Genomic DNA, 20,169 nt, shown 5'->3' with positions numbered 1-20,169 from the left:
TCTGCTGGCTGACAGAGGCTATATAATATAAATTAAAAAAAAATTAAAGGGTCCTTTGATGCAGTGTCAGGGTACAAAGAGAGAGAGAGAGAATGGATTCAAGAGTTTTGAACTTCTTTCCTTTTTGGACTAGCACTTTGTGTTGACGTAATTTGCTTTTCACTCTGTGGTCATGTAGGCAGTTATTCTCTCCCACCCATGAGGGCAAAAAAACCAAAACAAATCCCACAAACAAACAAAAACTATATTTTTTTTGTTTTGCAGTGTTAAAAGCTGTTTGAGCTGGTGGCTGGGCCTTGAAGATTATTATAATTATTTGATTTATTTATCATTTTTATTATAGTAGTGTTAGCAGCCATAATCAAACTCAGAGCCCCATTATGCTGGGTACAAATATAAAGTGCAGGCAATCCCTGTCCCCAGAAGATCCCAGTATAAATAGAGACAAGATAAAGAGTATGGTATACAAAGGGAATGGAGATGCAAGACATGGGTGAGCTTATTAGGAACACCAAGGGCGGCACTGAAATGAATGGGATCACTTGCATGAGTAAATGCTCCCGACATATGAGTGAGGTTTCATGATCCGACTCAGAGTGAGTCGCAGCAGAAGACTGGGAGTTGGGCCTATTTTTTAATTTTTTTGACTGTCACTAACTATTAGGTCATGTTTCTGCCCTATATAGTGTTAGCACTTCGGGCATGAGCACACAGTACACTGAAGAATACATATTTTTATTACTCTCCTTTGGTTGGCGCCTCTACCTTTCTCTCCCATCCCTATAGTAGTGAAGCATTTTCTCATTTGAAACTTCTTTCTTCTGATTCATCATCACCTGACTTGTATTCCTGGGATTGACCAATTATTGTTTGGCACATCTGTGTGGAGTGGGGTCATAAATGTGACTGTAACACTCCCTGATTTTCCGTTGTCCAACCACCAACTAGTATTGAGGAACAACTGAGAGCAGCCTCGTGGTACCAGTTGGTATGATTAAGCTGGCTTTAAGACTGCTTTGTACTGCCAGAGCAGAGCAAATCAGCCCTAGCATGGCATACTGCTGCAAGCACTGGAAACTGCCCCAGCATGTATGACTGTTTCATGAAGTTACCAGGCAATCCTTATGGAGCCATGCAAAATCAGCCCCATAGGATGCAATTGTCTAGGTAAACCCCTGTATTTCTATATTCACTACACCACCATCCACAGATTCTCAGCTCAGCTTCCATGTGCGCTGTTGATTTGTGTCATCTCTGTGACGTGCGCTGTACTCTGTTCTTACCTACTTTCCAATGAAGAAAAGATTTAAAAGGAAAATCACATGGTTGAAAAGGGCATGGATGATGAACAACGTCTGCTGTTCCTGATGAGTGGTGTTCGCCCTCTCTTCAGCCTTGGGCTTACTGGGTCTGGTGCATTCCTGTTGCATTATATTATGCTGTGTAGGGCTCCAACATCTTGGAAGGAAGCCAGTTCTTACCACCATAAATTGTACGTTTTATTATGTCTTTTGATTTAATATCTGAAGACTGTGATATTTTGTTTCCCCTTTCTGCTGCCATTGAGCATTTGTTGCATGTACAGTAATAGTAGTAATGTTTAGCACTGATATAGTGCTTTTCATCTTCCAACTATGTTACAGACATTAACTAAGTGGCTGTTACCTTTGTCTGTAACATAGTTGGCCACATGTTCAAAATTCCATTGTTCTCCTCTCCTCTTGTCCAAGAGCTTTAAACAATCAAGACACTGAAACTGAGGGTAGTCTACTGATGCCTTTTGATTGATTATGAGAAAAACATTGTTGTATTTCCCTTAGTGCTAAGATTTAAAATTGAAGGTCATATCTTGCCTTCAGATGCACAGAATGACGGGATTAGCTGGGAGCCACAATGCAGATAAGCAGAATGCCTCTTTGGTGCTTGAATACCTTAGGCAGTATGTCTGGGGAAAGCCCTGAGATGCACTACATCCAAAAGGAGGCTGTAAGAAGAGCAGTGTGTCTAGCTCCCAAGCCAATACAAGGCATATACATCAGGAGCTAGTGCTAGTCTTCAGCAGATTGGTGTTCAGTTTTTTGCCAGCTCAGAGTTTTACAAGGGACAGGCTCATCTCCTGGCAGAGGCCTGCCCTTCACTGGCAGGATACGCACCTTCCCTTTTTGCTGATTCTTCCAATTCTTCTCATTCTGACTGTGCTCGCTGGCCAGTGTCAAAGAAGGCTTTGGCCGTAGAAAAATAATGACTTCCCTGACCCAATGAAATCATAGCTGAAAAAATTATTAGTATATCTGGTCAGAACATTTTTGTCTAAATGAAATGTTTGTTGTGTTTTATTGGTAGGAGTGAGACAGGCTCTCCCACTCAAGAGTGGGTAGGGCACTGGCCTGGGATGTGGGAGAGCTGGTGGAAGTCCCTGTTCTGCTTTATTTGGAATCATATGGGATGAAATCTGCTGTATATCAGGTAGAGTAGGGACTTGAGCGTGGGTTTCCCACATGCCTGGCCAGTGCTCTAACCACAAACTTATAGAACACACACACACCCCTCTCCCCTGAAATTTGACACAATTTCTTTGTGAAAATATTACTAATGGGTTTTTTTTCCAATGCAGAACTAAAACAAATTTTGAAACCTTGAAAGTCGCTGCAAAACTGAATTGTCATCCTCCAGTCGTTTCTACTCATTAGTTCATATTGGGCCAAATTCTACTCTGAGATGCATGTAATCTGCTCCTGCCTGTGCCATGCCTTGACCATGGTGATGGGCATATTATAAATGGATAAGATAGGGTCAGGGTGCATCCCTCTGTGGCTCATTACCTTTACCAGATGATACAAACAAGTAGGAGTTCACATCTCTCTTTCAAAATGCATTAAATTAAATAGGAAATAAAAATATTCACAGCTACAAAAGAAAGAGAGTAAAAACTGACATGTGATACCTTCCCTCATACTTCATAAACCAACCAGCAGCTGCTTCAGGTTAGGGAGAAAATTCCCCTCCAAAGGCACAGTATTGCATCGTTGTCCATGGGGATGAAGGTTGAGGTGGTATCGCTATTACAAATTCCTCTGACATATATGATATTGGCCACAATCAAAGACAAGCTATTGGAGCAAGTGGACCCCTGGTATAAGCTGCTCTAGCAATTCTTACAACTGTTCCCATCTAGACAGTGAGTTACAGACATTACTGAAAACTTCAACATATGTAAGGTTTGGGAATGGAATACTTTCTGTGAGGGTTCCTTCTCTTTGCAAGGCGCTTCCATCTCACTACTACAGGAAGCACAAATAAATGGAATATACAATGAATATATTTCCATTCTTGATGGAGCAAGAGTGGAGCCATTTTCTACTCCTTTTATCCTATCAACACCACCACCAACAAAACCCCAGTTATTTACTTTTATTAACAGAAACCAGTAGTTTCATCCATTTGGAGAAGGCCTGTGTCCAAAATATCCCTATCAGGAACTTCAGATGGCTGGAGAAGCCCACTCTTTAGACATATGCTAATAAGAATGAAGAATTGATTTTGTTCTGGTTTGTTGTCAGTATGACTTAAGGATCTGAAAACGAGTAACAAAGGGAGGCTGAGAATATACCTTTAAGTAAGTGAATGGCTTTATTGTCCAGCTATATAAAACTGCCAATGCCTCTTGCTACAGCTGGTAATACAGTGTAAGGTTTGATTTGTGTGTTATGGGCCAGATCCTCAGCCCCACTAAGTCCCCTTTATGACACTTGGAAGCTAGGGATGTCTGGTGTTGGAGAAAACCTTGGCTGGGATACAGTCAGCTCTCCCATCCTCTCCCACCCCATTTCAAAAGGTGAGTTAGAGTTGAGAGGAGGATGGAAGGAGGCACAGCCAGATCTTGCTGCACTCGGAGACCTCTGCCTGTTTAAAGGTCACTCTAAATTGCACTCGGACACAAACTGTTGACCCCCAATAGGGTGGCAGGGAAGTGGAGAGAAGCCACCTATGGCTTCTCCCCAGATGCACCACGCAAGCATAAGATGCACCTGATGATTCAGGCCTATGCTAGTACAATATCCTGGAGAATGTTAATTACTAAGGCTACAGAGAAAACTGTATGTGATAGTAGAGGGAATGGCAACTTAACCATGTCTGCATGAAACACTCCATACTCCAAACAACGTAGTACAGTCTTTGAAAGGTCTGAAGCTGAAGGGAAAATAGTAAGATGCTACAGAGAATCAGTACCGCAAAGTACTTTTTTTTTGGCTCTAGTTTTCAAATAGGCCTATAATTCAGTATTGCCAACTCTCAGAACATTACTTGCGAGTCTTGCCATATTTGATGTTTTTCCTCAAGTCCCAGGCACTGGAGTGATATGATTACATGAGAATCTCCACTTTTATCTAAACAAAAGTTTCTAATCCTTGTGGATGCAGAGAGAGGCTACAAAATGGGAAGCCTAAAAGCTTAATATAGAAGGCAAATCAAACCCCCCAATATATAATTTTTAAAATCCCATGATTTTTATTCCAGTCTCATGATTTTGGAATCCTTGGGGTTGACAGTACTACAAACTCAACGTCTGACTTTTTGCTGACAATCACATACTCAAATATCTTTGTCATAAAATATGCCCCAAATGATTTTCAGGTGCAATCAGGTACTTATATGTCTGGGCACTTATTTGCCTACAATTATTTGCTCTCTTAGACTTGCAGCTTCAGTTATTGTGGGTGCGAAAACACAGGCACAAACTCAGAGTCTGCCTTTGAATATCAGCCCATGTGTTACTTCAGTAGACAGGATCACTGGACAAGCGCTGTGATTTCCAGACAGAGATGCAGATATGTTTATGCCATTGTTGCTTTGTTTTTAACTTAAGTAGCTAGCTGTTTAGCTAATATATGTCCTTAAAAAAATTTGGTCTACAGCCTGTCTGCCTAAATTGTTATAATCAGTTTGTTCCAAAACTTCATCATTGTGTTTCTTTAAATCTCACAGCTTTGAATATCCCTTTGGGTATGTCTGATACTCGCATCCGAGCATACCTGACTGACTGAATGCTGCTGTACTTAAGTGGAATTTATGATGAAAGTTCTGAGAATTACTGTTGATTTCGCCTCGGTCTCTACTTATTTTACTTGTCTAAAATCACTGCCAAATACAGTTATGCTGTTAAATAGCTTCAGACATGAAAATATAGTGAAATGACATCACCATAGAATAAATAGGATATTATTTATCATAGCAGTGAAGATCAGTTTTTAAAAGGCTTTTTTAATGTACTTGCATCTGAATTGGTTGAATCATGAGTTAATTTAAAACTCTTGTAAAAATTGTGATGAGACAAAATAGTCATCCATTTGACAAAAATAGATTTTTAATGGCTTTCCTGGATGAGAAGATTTTTTTCAGTTTGCTACTGAAAATGTGATCACTTAGAAATGTGTTGCTGTACTTATTGGCCAACACTTCACTAAATACAGAAGATCCAGTTAATTAATGCTTCTCTCATATAAAATTCTATAATATTTTACAGCAATGGTCACTAATAGCGTGGTGTAGAGTTCCTATGGGGCTTTTGATTGTTACTGTACAGTACTAGATCCAGTTTTTGCATGGAGATCTGCATGGATAGACTCTTGTGCAGTCCTCTTGACTTAATTAAGTTTTCTCATGGGTGCAAGGATGGTTTTGTTTGTATGATTAGGGTCCTAGAGTTGTGCTTTTCTGAACTCAGAAATGTGCAAAATATGTAAATATATAAAAATGTGTTTTGTGGGACTAAATTATGCCATTTACATATGGGTTTGTACGCTAAACTTTATATATTATGTGCTGATATTTGAAGTATTAATTTGCCATTGCATTCAAGTTTGTAATACAGAATCTCAAACATTTGTAATTGTGCAAAGCTACCCATCGTGTGTCATAACAGTGCAGAATCTGTAACTGAAATAAAATTAACCGCCGCTATTGCTGGGTGCTAGTACATTAAACAAACTACAAATTAATCAAATGCCAAACCAAATAGTACCTGATTCTGAATCACCAGAGTCAGTGTGAGATTGGGAATTTCATTGGGCACAGGATCAAGTGCAGAAAGAGGAAGGAAGTTTGGTAGCAAAGGCATTGCTCACCTAAACAAGGATAAAAATAGACATTCCTCCTGTTCGGGAAATGGAACAGTCATGTGCATATCCTTACCATGGGAGATTTACTTGACTATAGGACCAAATCCTAGAGCTTAGCATTTTGCAGGATCTGGCCACTACAAAAAAAAATGTTAACGTGTCTTTTTGACACCATTTTTAGAACTGAGGCACATCTTTATTTGAATGAAGAGTCATGCAAGTAGAATTGATCTCTAATTTTGCTAGGCATCTGGGGTCTATTTTGGTTTTTAGATTAATAATATTTGCAAATACTTTGTACATTCTTTTGTCTTTCTTACAAAATCAGGCTCCTATCCCGCTATTGGATCCATGAAGGTACATTTGTGCGATCTAATTGCAGAATCAGGACCTCAATGTTAAGTTGCTTATTATAAAGGGGAGTGTAAAAACACTACTGGTTGTAGATTGTGCCACCCATCCTGAATAGTGACTTGAACAAGACAACTTACTGTACAGTATATCTTGTTTCTCCCCGTTGCAGACTGATGTATACCCCTGCTGGTTTATGTATCATCCCTATCTTATGTCATTGCATAGGATGTATTTGGATTTATGTGTTCCATTGTCAAATAACTTCTAATAGTATGTTCTGGCATTTGGCCACTTTTGCTTCTTGATTCATGTACGTTTGTGTTTAGGTATGATGCATAGAATAATTCTGAGTGCTGTTGGGTACTGAGTAAAGTATTTATGTATCACTAATGTATTTACACAGAGAAATGATTTTAACTGAGACATATAGTCATCTGATTCTATCTTATGTGATGTAACCTTTGATGGAGAGCTGATCTTTAATCTAAGGCTATCACACAGGATTTAAATATTGTAATAGGTTGTTGTGCTGTGCCCAGTGCTGATTGCCTTATGAAGCATACCCATAAGAGAGACTAAGATACTGCAGAAGTTCTGAGAAAGAGAGAGATTTCCTTTGGAATTTTGTGTTTTTCAGAAAAATAAAAATCTATAAAACCACTTAAATTCCTAACTATATCCTGTACAATTTCCCATAAGAAATAATACAAAAAAATCTATATAACAAAATTCAGGAAAGAAACACTTGAGCAATGTTTTGTGAATTTGGCTTGAATTCTTTCAAGCAGCATATAATTTCTCTTAATGATATGGTCTTCTTTCTAGGGATCAGCAGATTCATACACAAGCAGACCATCGGATTCTGATGTATCTTTGGAAGAGGACAGAGAAGCAATCCGCCAGGAGAGAGAACAGCAAGCAGCTATTCAGCTTGAAAGGGCAAAGGTGAATTCTTCTTTTCAGCTTTAATAATAGCAAAGTTATATGGCATTTGGTTCAACGTCAACCTTTGCATAGTGTTAGAATTCATTCTACAGGTTTATAATGGTGATCATATAATTTGAAAATAGCTTGTCAACCAATACAAGATGCTAGAGGGGGAAATACCAAACATTTTCGCAAAGAAGATACTACCTAAAACATAGAGCCAAATCCTGCTGTCACCCCCATGTAACCTTGTGTGTGTTGGTAGGTCCAACATGTGTAAATGAGAGTGGAATTTGACTCTTTTACTTAAGGAAAGAAAAGGAGAACAACATAAGAGACTTCTACCACATTTTCATAGCAATGTGCTTGACAGTTTTGAATTTGGATTTGGTCCAGATGGTCACCCTATGGATGAGCTGTGGATGGAATGGATGTAAATATAATGGGACAAATACTGCCCTGTGATGTGTGCATATGAGTGCCATTCATTTCAATTGCCATTGTCCCAATATAGTCAGATACAGGATTTTGACCCAGTGGCTGCAAATTAGTCCTTTTTTTTGTTTCTTAAAATGTTGGTTACTTGATTCACCCTGTGAAGAATGTTCTGACAGAGTGGTCAGACATTCAGATACTTCAGTGATGGTGGTGACAGTAAAATAAATTGGGGGTATGGATAGATACATGCCAGAGGAATTTTTCAGCAGTGGAAAGCAGGCAGTGTTTTCAGGGCCACACTTTTCCAGGGGTTCTTCAAGGAGGCCAACTTCAGAGAATAGTTGGGACCCTGCTGGGAGAGGCTTGTTAAAAATGTTACACTTTCTATGGGGTTTTAGACTGTCCTACGGAATTTAATAGAAAATTCTATCCCTTCTATAGATGGTTTTAAAAAGCCTGTAGAAAGGCTCTCTCGTTCTCTATTAAGTTCTATACATTTTTGGATTAATTCCTATAACACCGATTACATTTCTGTGGAACCCTCCTACTTTCATCCCTATTAAATTCCATAGGACTTTTCCATAGGTCTGAATCAGCATATCTCCCTGTTGCTCTGGCCACCCCACTGTCTTAGTCAGCTTCACGTACTTTTGAGGAAGTTTTAGGCAACCCTTGGCCCCCCAGCAGAAAGAATTTTGTCGCTACCTTTTGATGCTATGTTCCTTACAAATGTCCTGCTACTTCAGGGCATACAGCCCATTTTACACCAGCAGGAATGAATCAAGCCTTGGAACTCTATAGTCTTCTAGAGTACTTTGTAGCCTACATCTTATGTAGGATCTTCCATCACATTTCATGCCTAAGGACACCAAACAATCTCTACAAAGGAAGAATTTTCTGACCTAGTGTACCACACTCCACTGGGTGCATTGTGGAGGGAGGAATTACCTTCCTTTGAACTATCCTACAAAGGGATTGATACTGATGAATCAATTCTCTTTTGTAACAAATCACATGGCTCAAATTTGAACCTGATGTAAGCAAGCACAACTCCATTGATTTGTGTGGAGTTGTGTTCGCTTACATTAGGTCTGAATTTGGCCATATGTGCCAATGCACAACTAGTAAATATATATTTTTTTTAATTTGACACAGCACACTAACTCTCTTGAATCTAAAAAGTACAAGTACACTTCTGTAATACGCTTGTGACATTTTTTTTTTGTTTCTAGTCTAAACCTGTAGCGTTTGCAGTTAAGACTAATGTGAGTTACTGTGGTGCACTGGATGAAGATGTTCCTGTCCCAAGCACTGCCATCTCTTTTGATGCCAAGGACTTTTTGCACATTAAAGAGGTAACTACAGCATGCAATTATTCCTCTGACCTGCCAACAACTAAAACCTAAGCAGTCAGATTTGAGCCACGCAAGACAAAAAGGAAAGCTGAATAGCAGCCAGCATTACACAGAGCATCTGTCTGATTAGCAATAACATCCAGGATCATTCATCCTTATCAGGATTCCAGTGCCATGAAGCTGTATCTTGTATTATTAAGAATTTGAAGCTACCTAATTCATTGTCAGGTCTTAAAAGCATGGAAGGGAAATCATGTCTTAGTAGATTTTTAGAACCACTTGAACTTGATGGATATAGATTTTGTTCTTCACTAAAGCAGTGAGATTGAGACACGGTAGTAGATAGCCAGGGAAAGGACACCTTGAGCCAAACAGTGGAGTTACACTGGCTTACACCAGGTCTGCAGGTAGCCCCCTAGAGAGGGCCTGTAGAAGAGGACCTAGAATAAGAGAGTAAGAAGAAGCATCTGTAGGAAAACTTTCTGCCTTGGGACATAGGGTTCATCTACACAACAAATGACAGAGAGTCCCAGAGTCTGGGTCAATTCATTCAGGCTCATGGGGCTCAGGCTTCTGCTCTAAAAACAGTTGTGTAGATGTTGTGGCTTTGGCTGGAGCTGGGTACTGCCTACACTTCACAGCCCAATCTGCAACATCTACACATCTATTTTTAGCATGGTAGCCTCAGCCCTGCAAGCTTGAGTGAGTAGACCTGGGCTCTGAAGCTCAGTGCCGCTCACTGTGTAGATGTATGGAGAGAGACTGAGAGAAATGAGATCTCAGAGCAGAGAGGGGAGCTAAGGTGTAGGGGCACCGTCCTAAAATGCTAACTGAAGAGAAAATCATTTTTACTGTATGTTGAAAATATTTCCTGCAAATTTTCTCTGGGCTTCCTAAAGTGAACCCACAACATGTGCATGTGCAACATGTTATTTTGCACACATATATGCAGGTTTAGAACTTGAAAAACAAGATTCATCCATATATTCTGTGGGTTGATTTTAGGGGGTCTGATACCACTTCGGCTCAGGAGCCTTTTGAGGTTTTCCCATCTATGCTTTACAGTCCTGCAATATTTGAAATTTCTCTTATCAAACAGCTCCTAGTTGTAATCCCTTGGAATTTACTAGAATGGCAATTCTCCCTTCTCCTTCCAATACACAAATATTTTCATTGTATGTTATGAATTTACAAAACAAATTCTAATTAGCCCATTTTATTGTTGATGCAAAACATTATATATGCAGAACTTTGTACATTTTCCAGCACAGATATTTTTATCTGTAACAATCCATCTAAAGATGGCAAAAGTTGTGGTTGTTACTCTAAAATGGACAGCCAGGAACAAGATCAATTTAAAAATGGTCGGTAAGTACTTTAGTTGGTGATTTATTTGTGAAATTCCCAGAAAGTAGGATCTTGCGGTTCAGCCTACAGTTTCTGAAATGAATTCTTTGCATCAGTCACCACTGTAGAGGATGTTGGGAAGATGCCCACATCAGAGCTATTTTTTGGGTGACAGATCTGAAGTACTGTCCCAAATTGATGTGTCAGTAGAAGAGAGTTTAGTACAAATTGATAAACTAAACAGTAATAAGTCACCAGGACCAGATGGTATTTGCCCAAGAGTTCTGAAGCAACTCAAATATGAAATTGCCGAACTACTAACTCTGGTATGTTACCTATCACTTAAATCACCTCTGTCCTAGATGACTGGCAGGTAATTAATGTAATGTCAATTTTTAGAAAGCGCTTCAGAGGAGATCCTGGAAATTACAGGCCGGTAAGCCTAAGTTCAGTACTGGGAAAATTGGTAGAAACAGAACTTTCAGAAACATAGATCAACACAATTTGTTGGGGAAGAGTGGAAGGGTCAACCTGGCTTTTGTCTGAGACAGAATACTGGACTATCTTCTTAAACTAGCATATTATAATAGTATATAACAAAGGATAATGAAAACCACAGAAAACTTATTCGGAAGGTGAGGAAAAATATACTTTTGCTAGGAAGTTATTGAGGCTGAACTTTCAAATTTGAGAGCCTAAAGTTGGGCCCCTTAATAAGTGGTCTGATTTTTTTTTTAATTGGTCCTGAGCCTGTGCAGATCTCATTGACTTCAAATAGGAGCTTTAGAATGTATATATTTAGTTGCCAAAGAACGAATTTAAGGGCCTGAGAGTTTGGGGCCAGGGAACTGATAATTTAGAGAGATGGGGGTATACTTGGCTTCCTCACTCATTTTGCAAAAAAATCTTTGACTTATTTTTTCTGAAAGTATTAAAATGGGCTTGATACACACTGGCTTTAATTATGTATAACCTCTCTAGGAAAAATAATATTCCTTTTGAAATATGGTGCCAAGAGTTCTTGACAAAAAATCATTGCAATTTTTAAAAAAATTACAAAATTGCTAAAGAATATAATCTGCTCAATTTACAAGGACCTAAATGAGGAGAACAAATTGTAAATCTTTAAAAGGGCTTGCTTAAAAAGTCCTGTTACCAGACAGTTGCAACAAACCTTTTGATTTATGGCATCACTCTTTATATCACTGAAGTTTAGATTGGGACAAACTTTCAATTAAATTTAACCTAATGTTAACAAAAGTTAAAAATACAATAAAACCATGGTTTAAGAAATGTATTAAAGTCTCTGGAAGTAAAATTTCTTAACTTATTTTTTAATTCAGTTAAGAAATTTATATCCAAGTTTCTAGGGTATAGGACTGCAAGTAAACTGAAGTCAAGACAGAGGAAAGATGGTCCAGTGATTAGGGTGTTAGATAATAGACCAGTCTCCCAAACTACCATTACCCTTGGCACCAGTTTGCATATTTGTTGATGGTGTCAGCAGAAAAGTCATTCCTGGACATAGAGAGTGAATATAGAGTTTGACACTCCATGTTAAGGCTGAGAAAGTTTAGAGAGAAACCTGTACTGACACAGCTTAGGCTTTTCCTGTTCTGTGAGCACATACAAGTCTTCGGTCTTGAGAGCACTCAGTATGACATCTTTTCCTGCTGACTCTTTTAAATGCACACAATTTGGCCAATACTCAACTTTCAGCAGGAGTGCTGGCCTTAAAAGGGTAATGTGGAGTTAAAGACTGTAGATAATACATAGCTCAGAGCTAGTTAGGACAGGTGGCATTTGTGAGTGAAGTCAATAATCTGTCTGCGTTACAGAAATATAATAACGACTGGTGGATAGGAAGGCTGGTTAAAGAGGGCTGTGAGATTGGCTTCATTCCAAGCCCACTTAGGCTGGAGAATATCCGAATTCAGCAGGAGCAGAAGAGAGGACGTTTCCATGGAGGGTAAGACTGTGTCCTTAGCCATTTCAAAACTCAGCAAATACTGGGCAATATTAGTGAAGTTCAGCTGATTTATTTTAATGTATTCCTCAATCTTTACCTGTCTAAAAATGGTTTTGTATTCATATACCAAAATGGACAGTGGGTTAAAATAGACACGTTTGCAGAAAGTAGCAGGCATCCTAGATCTCTCATGTCTCTGATGTTTAATACAAGGGACAGGAAAACTACAGAGATAAACTTTGAAAAATGAGTCCTACAGGATGGGGACTAAAGTGTGGAGGGTTCTGGAGGACAAGCAGTCTAAGCCCATGCAGGGTTAGAGCAAATCAGTGATCATGGGCCCTAAGATTTTCTCTCATACTATTTTCATGCTGACTCACCAGTAAATTGGCATGTTGGGAACAGCACAGAGACGGTCAGTGTTGCAGCCCTTCTATCTCCTTGCAACCCTTTCTTTAAGACAGACTGTGCTCTGGCTGGCTCCACTGCTCCTCACCTCAGGTTGTCTCTCCGCTTTCATCCCCAACCTGTCTCCTCCTTACCTCCCCACCCTTCTTGGCTAACACAGGCTTGAGGACAGGCTTGAGAGCCACAGCTCTGACAGTTAATCACCGTGAGGCCTGCCTACTGTGTGTGAACATGTCACCATCCACTGACTAAATACCCAAACAACAGACTTACTTGAATGCCATGATGGAACTCCTACTAATACTGATGAGATGGTGCAGATAATGATACTTTTAGATAATTCATTGTAAAGGAAAGAAAGGTGAGATGATTGAATATAGCCATAATAGATGGCAAAAGTGAGGAGCATTATTTAGCCTATAAAGTAATGGCAAGCAATTGCCATACTAATTTACTTAATCAAGATCAGGAATCATTTCAAGAATAAACAATCTGGGGAAATGTTTCTAGAATAATTGAATAACATCAACTCTGATTTATTCAAATTGCTTTTACAGCTTGAAATAGCTGAGTGTTAGCCCTTGTGCCTTGATGTTTGGAGAGAGAGGTACCTAACTGGGATGGATGCACAGTAAAAGAGAATATCGGATTATGGGAATCTATGTAGGTGAATCTCTTTTGTATCACTGGGGCCAAGTGATGGAACTCGCCCTTCTCTGATCATATGACTGCGTGGTGAATTAAGAAGAGGCATATGGGATGTAATTTCTCCTCCTCCCAACCTTTAGGCAGTCCATGGGGCAGCAGTGCAGCATCTCTGAGGCTGGAATAGGAGTTGTAGGGCCTTGTGAGTTCACTCTCAGAATACTTTATGTTAATGGGCACTCTTTGTAATGCTGTAGGAAATCAAGTGGAAATTCTTCTTCAAGTCTTGGAGAAATGGTGTCTGGCACATTTAGAGCTACACCCACTTCCACAGGTGAATTTTGGATTTTATATAAGGAAATCTATTACTGTTTCTTAAACTTACCTTAAAAGTTGCAACTAAAATAAAATAAAGGGCTTCTCCACACCCTCCTATTACAAATTTATAAATATATCCCATAGATAAATGCTTATTTGTTCAAACCTTCCCAAAATAATTGGAGGAGAAAAAATATTTGCTTCTAAACATATCAATCATATAGAGAGCTGGAGAAAAGAACCAGAAAAGCTGGCAGACTCCCTCAGAAGGGTAGTGATTAATACTGATCAGAAAGGAGATGCAGAAATACAAATCAAAAGTGCATTGACAGAGTGATCTTTGTTTGCAAATCTTGTGACTATCGCGTTATGTGCAGTATGCATGTTAATTAAGTTCTTCTTTTGGTCTTTTAGCAAAACAGAAACAAAAAGTGGTAAGTTTATTTTGCTATATAATTTTTACAGTTTGCATGCTGAGTTTGTTTTCGATTATGTGCTGATGGGACATTTTCTTCTTTCAGACGGAACATGTTCCTCCTTATGACGTAGTGCCATCCATGAGGCCTGTTGTGTTAGTTGGTCCATCTCTGAAAGGTTATGAGGTATCTATTCTAGTTAGTTACAGTTAATTATTATTCTGCTACAAAGTATTACACATCCGCTTTGTAGTCCTTCCTGATTTGATTGCAGTAGCTACAAGCAATCTTTAACTGTAGGAAATATATAATGTCCAAAGGCCTTGTCTACATGCAGATATTGCACTGGTTTAACATAACTCAGCCTTTAGAACAAGTTAGTTAAACTGGTGCAACCGGCTGTGTCGATACTTTTATTCTGGTTTATCTTAAACTGAATCCTAGTAGATTTATGCTAAATCCAAATAAGCCTGGTTTAAATAAGTGTGGCTACACAGCCTTTTGCCCCCATTTGACTAAAGCAATTTAACATCACATCTTAAGTTAAACCAGTGCAACTTTCTCATGTGACCTTAATTAAACAAGTGCAAGTTGTGTGTGTAGACAAGACCTAACTGAGACTAGACTAGCTGCAGCATTGGTCTGCTCCAGTGTGGTAATTTCTACATTCCTACTCCAGACGCTGATCTTGTGAACCCATCACTATTTCTGAAGTGTGTGGGGTTTTCTGTTTTTTTAAAGTTATTGCATAGAAATTTGAGGCTGAAGAGAAACCTAAACCATCACCCTCTATTCAGCACAACAATATGTTCAGTAAAACCTCACTAATATGCACAGATAACCAGGACATTCATTATTAAATTCTGCAAATTAGCAAGTAAGATCCAGATTTAGGAAAGCATTTGAACATATGCTTAACTTTAAGCACAGGTGTAAGTCCATCCTATTTAGCAAAGCAATGTTAGCATGTGCTGAAAGTTAAGCACATAAAGTGCTTTGCTGAATTGGGTCAAAAAAGAATATGAACATATAATCAGTTACACTTCATTTAGTTTAATGAATGTTGATAATACTTCACAGCATATCAGTAAAAATATTTGTAATATATTTATAAAGTAGTGAAGTATTAGTAATATGACAGCATGGTGCTATTATTAGTGCAGCATCCTGCGCTTAAATCAGGTTTTTTGGGTGAGAATGATTGGATTTGCAGATTAGCAAAGTGAAAATTAGAAAGGCTCTACTGAATCTCATTTTCTAATATCTGCCTTTTAATTACATGGTCACATTCCCCTCAAGGGGTAAAAAATCTTCCTTGGCATAACTGAATTGACTTCCATGGTGCTGCAGCCTAAATGAATTTGGTCTAAGGACTCTCAAATTTTGGAGGGGTTTTGTTTGCTGGTTTAAGTATACAACTCGCTACAAATTAGATACAGAGTCTCCTTTGGAAAAAAAAAAAAAGGACTCCTTGGATATTAAACATCTTTTAGGTGCATAAAGTATCCAGTTAAATGGTGATTGAATTAGGATATTTCCTTCAGTTAGAAAAATAGAGAGAGAGACACATTTGTAATCCCTTTGTAATTTATATGGGAAAGTTCTTTTGACACTTTTTCTGATGAAAGTATGCAAGAGGCATATGAAAAATACAATTGATGAGAAATAAACTGCCAGAGACACAGGGTCTTGAATTGGTTACAATCTAGACTGGCAGATAATGGGTGGCAGTCTGAATTACTCTGAAAGGGCCAAAGAGTTCACCCAACAGGTCAGTAGGACTTACAGGTGCTCAGCATCTCTCAGGATTTTGCCCATGACTGGTAATAGGACTCGGATCCATTTTCTGCCCATAGATCTCATTGTAAAGATGTTGACCATTGCTGTTAGAACACTCCCGCATATGAGCACTGTGGAGTATGTTTCAGAAGACTGGCAAACATTTATAATGAAGTATTTATTCCATCTGTATAGATCAGGGATCTCAAACTCAGCTCACCGTGAGGCCCCCATGAGGACGACTACATTGGCCCAAGGGCCGCATCACTGAAACCTTTTCATACAAAAGTATAGTCAAAAATGAAAAAAATGAAGAGTAATATAGTATGCTATTAAAAGTCAATGTATTAACTTTTTTATAACTGTAATGTGAAGAGGGGTTTTAATAAAATATAAACACCTGTAACTATTCCTTATGTGGTCAGTAACATTGATGATGATCTACGCTAACAGTCTATCAACATAGCTGTAACGGCAGGAACTTTTTAAAGTAACTATTCATACAAAATACATTGCCACTTTTAACAAACATTCTTCCCAACTACTCACAGCAAAGAATCATACATGCTGAACTTCATACCTCAGACTGCTCATCTAGTCCATGAGGCTCCACCCCCTCCCTGCCCTATTCCAATCCCTTCCCCAAATCTCTGCCCCGGCCCCGCCTCTTCTCTGCCTCCTCCCCTGAGTGCACTGCATCCCTGCTCCTCCCCCAACCTTCCTGGAATGTCCTAAGCATCACCAAACAGCTGTTTAGTGGCGGGAAGCTCTGGGAGGTAGGTGGAGAAGTGGGGATGCAGCACTCTTGGGAGAGCAAGGGGGGTGTGGGGAGCTTAGCTGCTGATGGAGTCAGTGTCTATGGTGGGCTGCAGGAAATAACTCCGTGAGCTGCATGCGGCCCGTGGGCTGCGTGTTTAAGACCCCTGGTATAGATATAAATTGCTGCTACCAGATGTGTTTGAATGAGAGCTCGTTGATGATAGCACTACAATTAAATGATTACTATCTATGTAAAGGACATTGATTTTTGTAAATGTCCCTACCTTCTACCTCTTTTCTTACTTTTGACTTCTTTCTCTCCCTGTCAATCCTCTTTGTTCAATCTTCCTCACCTCTGCAAAGGTAACAGACATGATGCAGAAAGCCCTCTTTGACTTCCTGAAGCACAGGTTTGATGGGAGGTGAGAAATATAATCCTTTTCATGTTTTTTCCCACATTATAATGATTTTATGTAGTGCCTTTTATCAAGGAGGATCCCAACGCACATTCCAACTGGTTCACCAAGTATATATGTAGAAATCCTTTTACTCAACACTGAATTGCAGCCACTGGGTGACAAACAACAACTGTTTTTAAGAGTGCATAACAACATAAGGAATGGAAGGTGTAACAGAGCAGAATTTTGCCTGAATACTAAATCCAATTGAAATTGCAGGGAAAATGTAGGTAGGCAGAATGTAATTACCCTAGATGGAATTTGACAAGGGAAAAAAGAAAAGTGCCATGGAATCTTTAATGATGATGTGTGGCAAGGATCTTAAGTTCTTTTTAATGTTGCATCTGAGGGCTGGTCTACACTACCACGGTAAATCAATCTAACTTTATGCAACTGCAGTTATATGAATAACGTAACTGAAGTAGACATAGTTAGATCCACTTACCGCAGTGGCTACACTGCGCTGTGTCAACAGGATAGCATCTCTTGTCGACTTCCCTTATGCTTCTTGGGGAAGTGGAGTACAAAAATTGATGGGAGAGTGCTCTCCCATCGATTTGGCGGGTCTTCACAAGACCCGCTAAATCGACACTCGCTGCGTCAGTTGCAGCAGTGCTGATCTAACGGTAACTGTAGACATGCCCTGAGTATACATCCAAAGAACATGGTGCCTCTTTGCACCAGGCTGGGGCACTAGTTTTCTACTGACTCAGAGGAAACAGTGCCACCGACTGAATCACCAGCAGTACTTTCTGCAGTATCAGGGTTTTCTCTGGATGTCTCGTATTCAAATACTGACTCTGCTTATCTCATGAGACCACAATACAGCATAATTGCTGATCAAATGAGCTCAACAAATCAGATTTTTTTAATCTAAGAGGCTTCCACCTACCCTTGCTGAATATCATTGAACAATAGAGCCGTGTGAATAACTGATTTTTTTTTTTAAATTTGCTGCCGACACTGAAAAATTGGGGGGCGGGGGAAATTGCTTCAAGAATTTTTTTTCAGACCAAAAAAGTTAATTTTTTGTTTGCAGTGGGTCAAATTCTGCTCTCATTTATAGTGGTGTATCACCACTGGAGCAAACTGAGTTGTTCCAGATTTATACCAGCATAATAGAGAATAGAATTTGGTCTCAAATAAGTTCATTTAAAACCCTTTCATAATACCAAAGTTTCGTGGGCATTGGGTACTAGATCTAGCAAAATGATTGAAATCTACTGGCCTTGAAACATTAATGCTTTTTTATTTTGTTCTGAAATTACCATTTACTGGGCTAATTTTGATCTGATACCATTTGTCAAGTTCAGGGCTCTTGTACAACAGAATTTGCTCTAAATAAACTAATCACACCCTGATGCTAGAATAAATATCAGGAACAGAGTGAATTTAAATAGTGAGCAAAGAAAGGCTCAGGGCAGGTGCCTCAGAAAAATCAGCTATTAAATGTAGTCGAGTCAAAAATATTTAAAAATTAAATTTTGAAAAAGACAATGCCCAAAAACAAAAATGTAGGAAAACACGTCAGGTACTTGAAAAGGTTGCAGAAACTGCAGGGGGATGCAGGAGGGAGAGAGAACAAAGTATACAGCCTCCTCAGCTGATGCAAAGAAACTGAGCAACTGAGAGCAAGAGAAGAATTTTAATTCAAGAATTTAGAGTGGGCCCACTGCTCTACTGCTGCTCTCAGGTGTTGTTGGGGAAGTTCCTGATGTTCTAGGGATCAGCAACCTTTGGCACGCGGCCCATCAGGGAAATCCGCTGGCAGGCCAGGATGGTTTGTTTACCTGCAGTGTTTGTAGGTTTGGCCGATCACAGCTCCCACTGGCCACGGTTCAGCGTTCCAGGCCAATGGGGGCTGCGGGAAGCGACGTGGGTCAAGGGATGTGCTGGCCGCCACGTCCCACAGCCCCCATTGGCCTGGAACGGTGAACCGCAGCCAGTGGGAGCTGCAATCAGCTGAACCTGTGGATGCTGCAGGTAAACAAACCGTCTCGGCTTGCCAGCGGATTTCCCTGGTTGGCTGCGTGCCAAAGATTGCCGATCCCTGTTGCAGGGGTTGTCTCAACCCCCAGGAAGTCCTGATCTGCTTTCCCCAATTCCTGGGGCACATTGGTGGGGGCAGTGTGCACGGTGCCAGCCACCACATGGTAGCAATTGTGTTTTTCTAAAGCATCTAGCACATTGTTGGCACTAACACACTATATATAATAAGGTCCATGAGGTTATGGTAAAGGCACCGTAATGGCAAAAAGCAAAATTGGCATTTCATTTGTTGGCAGCAAACATGTATAGTTTTCTGTGGTATCCGCTCTAGGGAAATTACTTTCTGTATATATACACCCAGTAGACAGGGCTCCCTTTTTTGTCATTTATTCCTTTTTGGTAGTAAGTACCCATTTGTAGATTATTAGAACTTCAGTCCTAGATCATTTGAACTCTGCTTTCCATGGGCACGCCACATGCTCTCACACTTCCTGATTTAATGACAAACAGCCCATTACTGAGACTGTGAAATTATGCAGAGTTGTTTTCTGGAAGGATAACCTCTTTGCTAAGATTTTTAAATGTATCCAGATGAGAAACCTAGTGCTGGCTCAAGTGACCAATCTCACTAAGCTAAAGGCTACAAGTCATTAAAACTTGGTTCATGGGATAATTCCTACAGACCCTGCTTGTTTGTGTGGATGGGTTTAAAAAGTACAATATTTTCTTAAATATCAAGATAACTGAAGGTAGTGCATGTATCCGATGAAGTGAGCAGTAGCTCACGAAAGCTTATGCTCAAATAAATTTGTTAGTCTCTAAGGTGCCACAAGTACTCCTTTTCTTTTTGTGCTTACGGACTAACACGTCTGCTACTCTGAAACCTGA

General features: G+C 39.6%; 1 protein-coding gene across 7 annotated transcripts in view; it reads left to right on the top strand.

Moving 5' to 3' along the window:
• CACNB4 (calcium voltage-gated channel auxiliary subunit beta 4) overlaps positions 1-20,169 on the top strand; it is a 191,124-nt gene that overhangs the window by 127,510 nt on the left and 43,445 nt on the right. For all 7 annotated transcript variants that reach the window (XR_005295661.2, XR_006277939.1, XR_006277940.1 and 4 more), the window contains 7 exons: positions 7,299-7,418; positions 9,071-9,193; positions 12,379-12,509; positions 13,820-13,896; positions 14,295-14,314; positions 14,402-14,482; positions 17,198-17,256. Coding sequence is in view for 4 of the 7 variants with exons in the window: in XM_038422294.2 (XP_038278222.1) it covers positions 7,299-7,418; positions 9,071-9,193; positions 12,379-12,509; positions 13,820-13,896; positions 14,295-14,314; positions 14,402-14,482; positions 17,198-17,256 (611 nt within the window). In the remaining 3 variants the exon portion in view is untranslated. The remainder of the gene's footprint in view (positions 1-7,298; positions 7,419-9,070; positions 9,194-12,378; positions 12,510-13,819; positions 13,897-14,294; positions 14,315-14,401; positions 14,483-17,197; positions 17,257-20,169) is intronic.

The sequence above is a fragment of the Dermochelys coriacea genome, chromosome 11 (assembly GCF_009764565.3).
Source record: "Dermochelys coriacea isolate rDerCor1 chromosome 11, rDerCor1.pri.v4, whole genome shotgun sequence".
NCBI lineage: Eukaryota > Metazoa > Chordata > Testudines > Dermochelyidae > Dermochelys > Dermochelys coriacea.
This window is presented reverse-complemented; position numbering and strand designations above follow the sequence as displayed.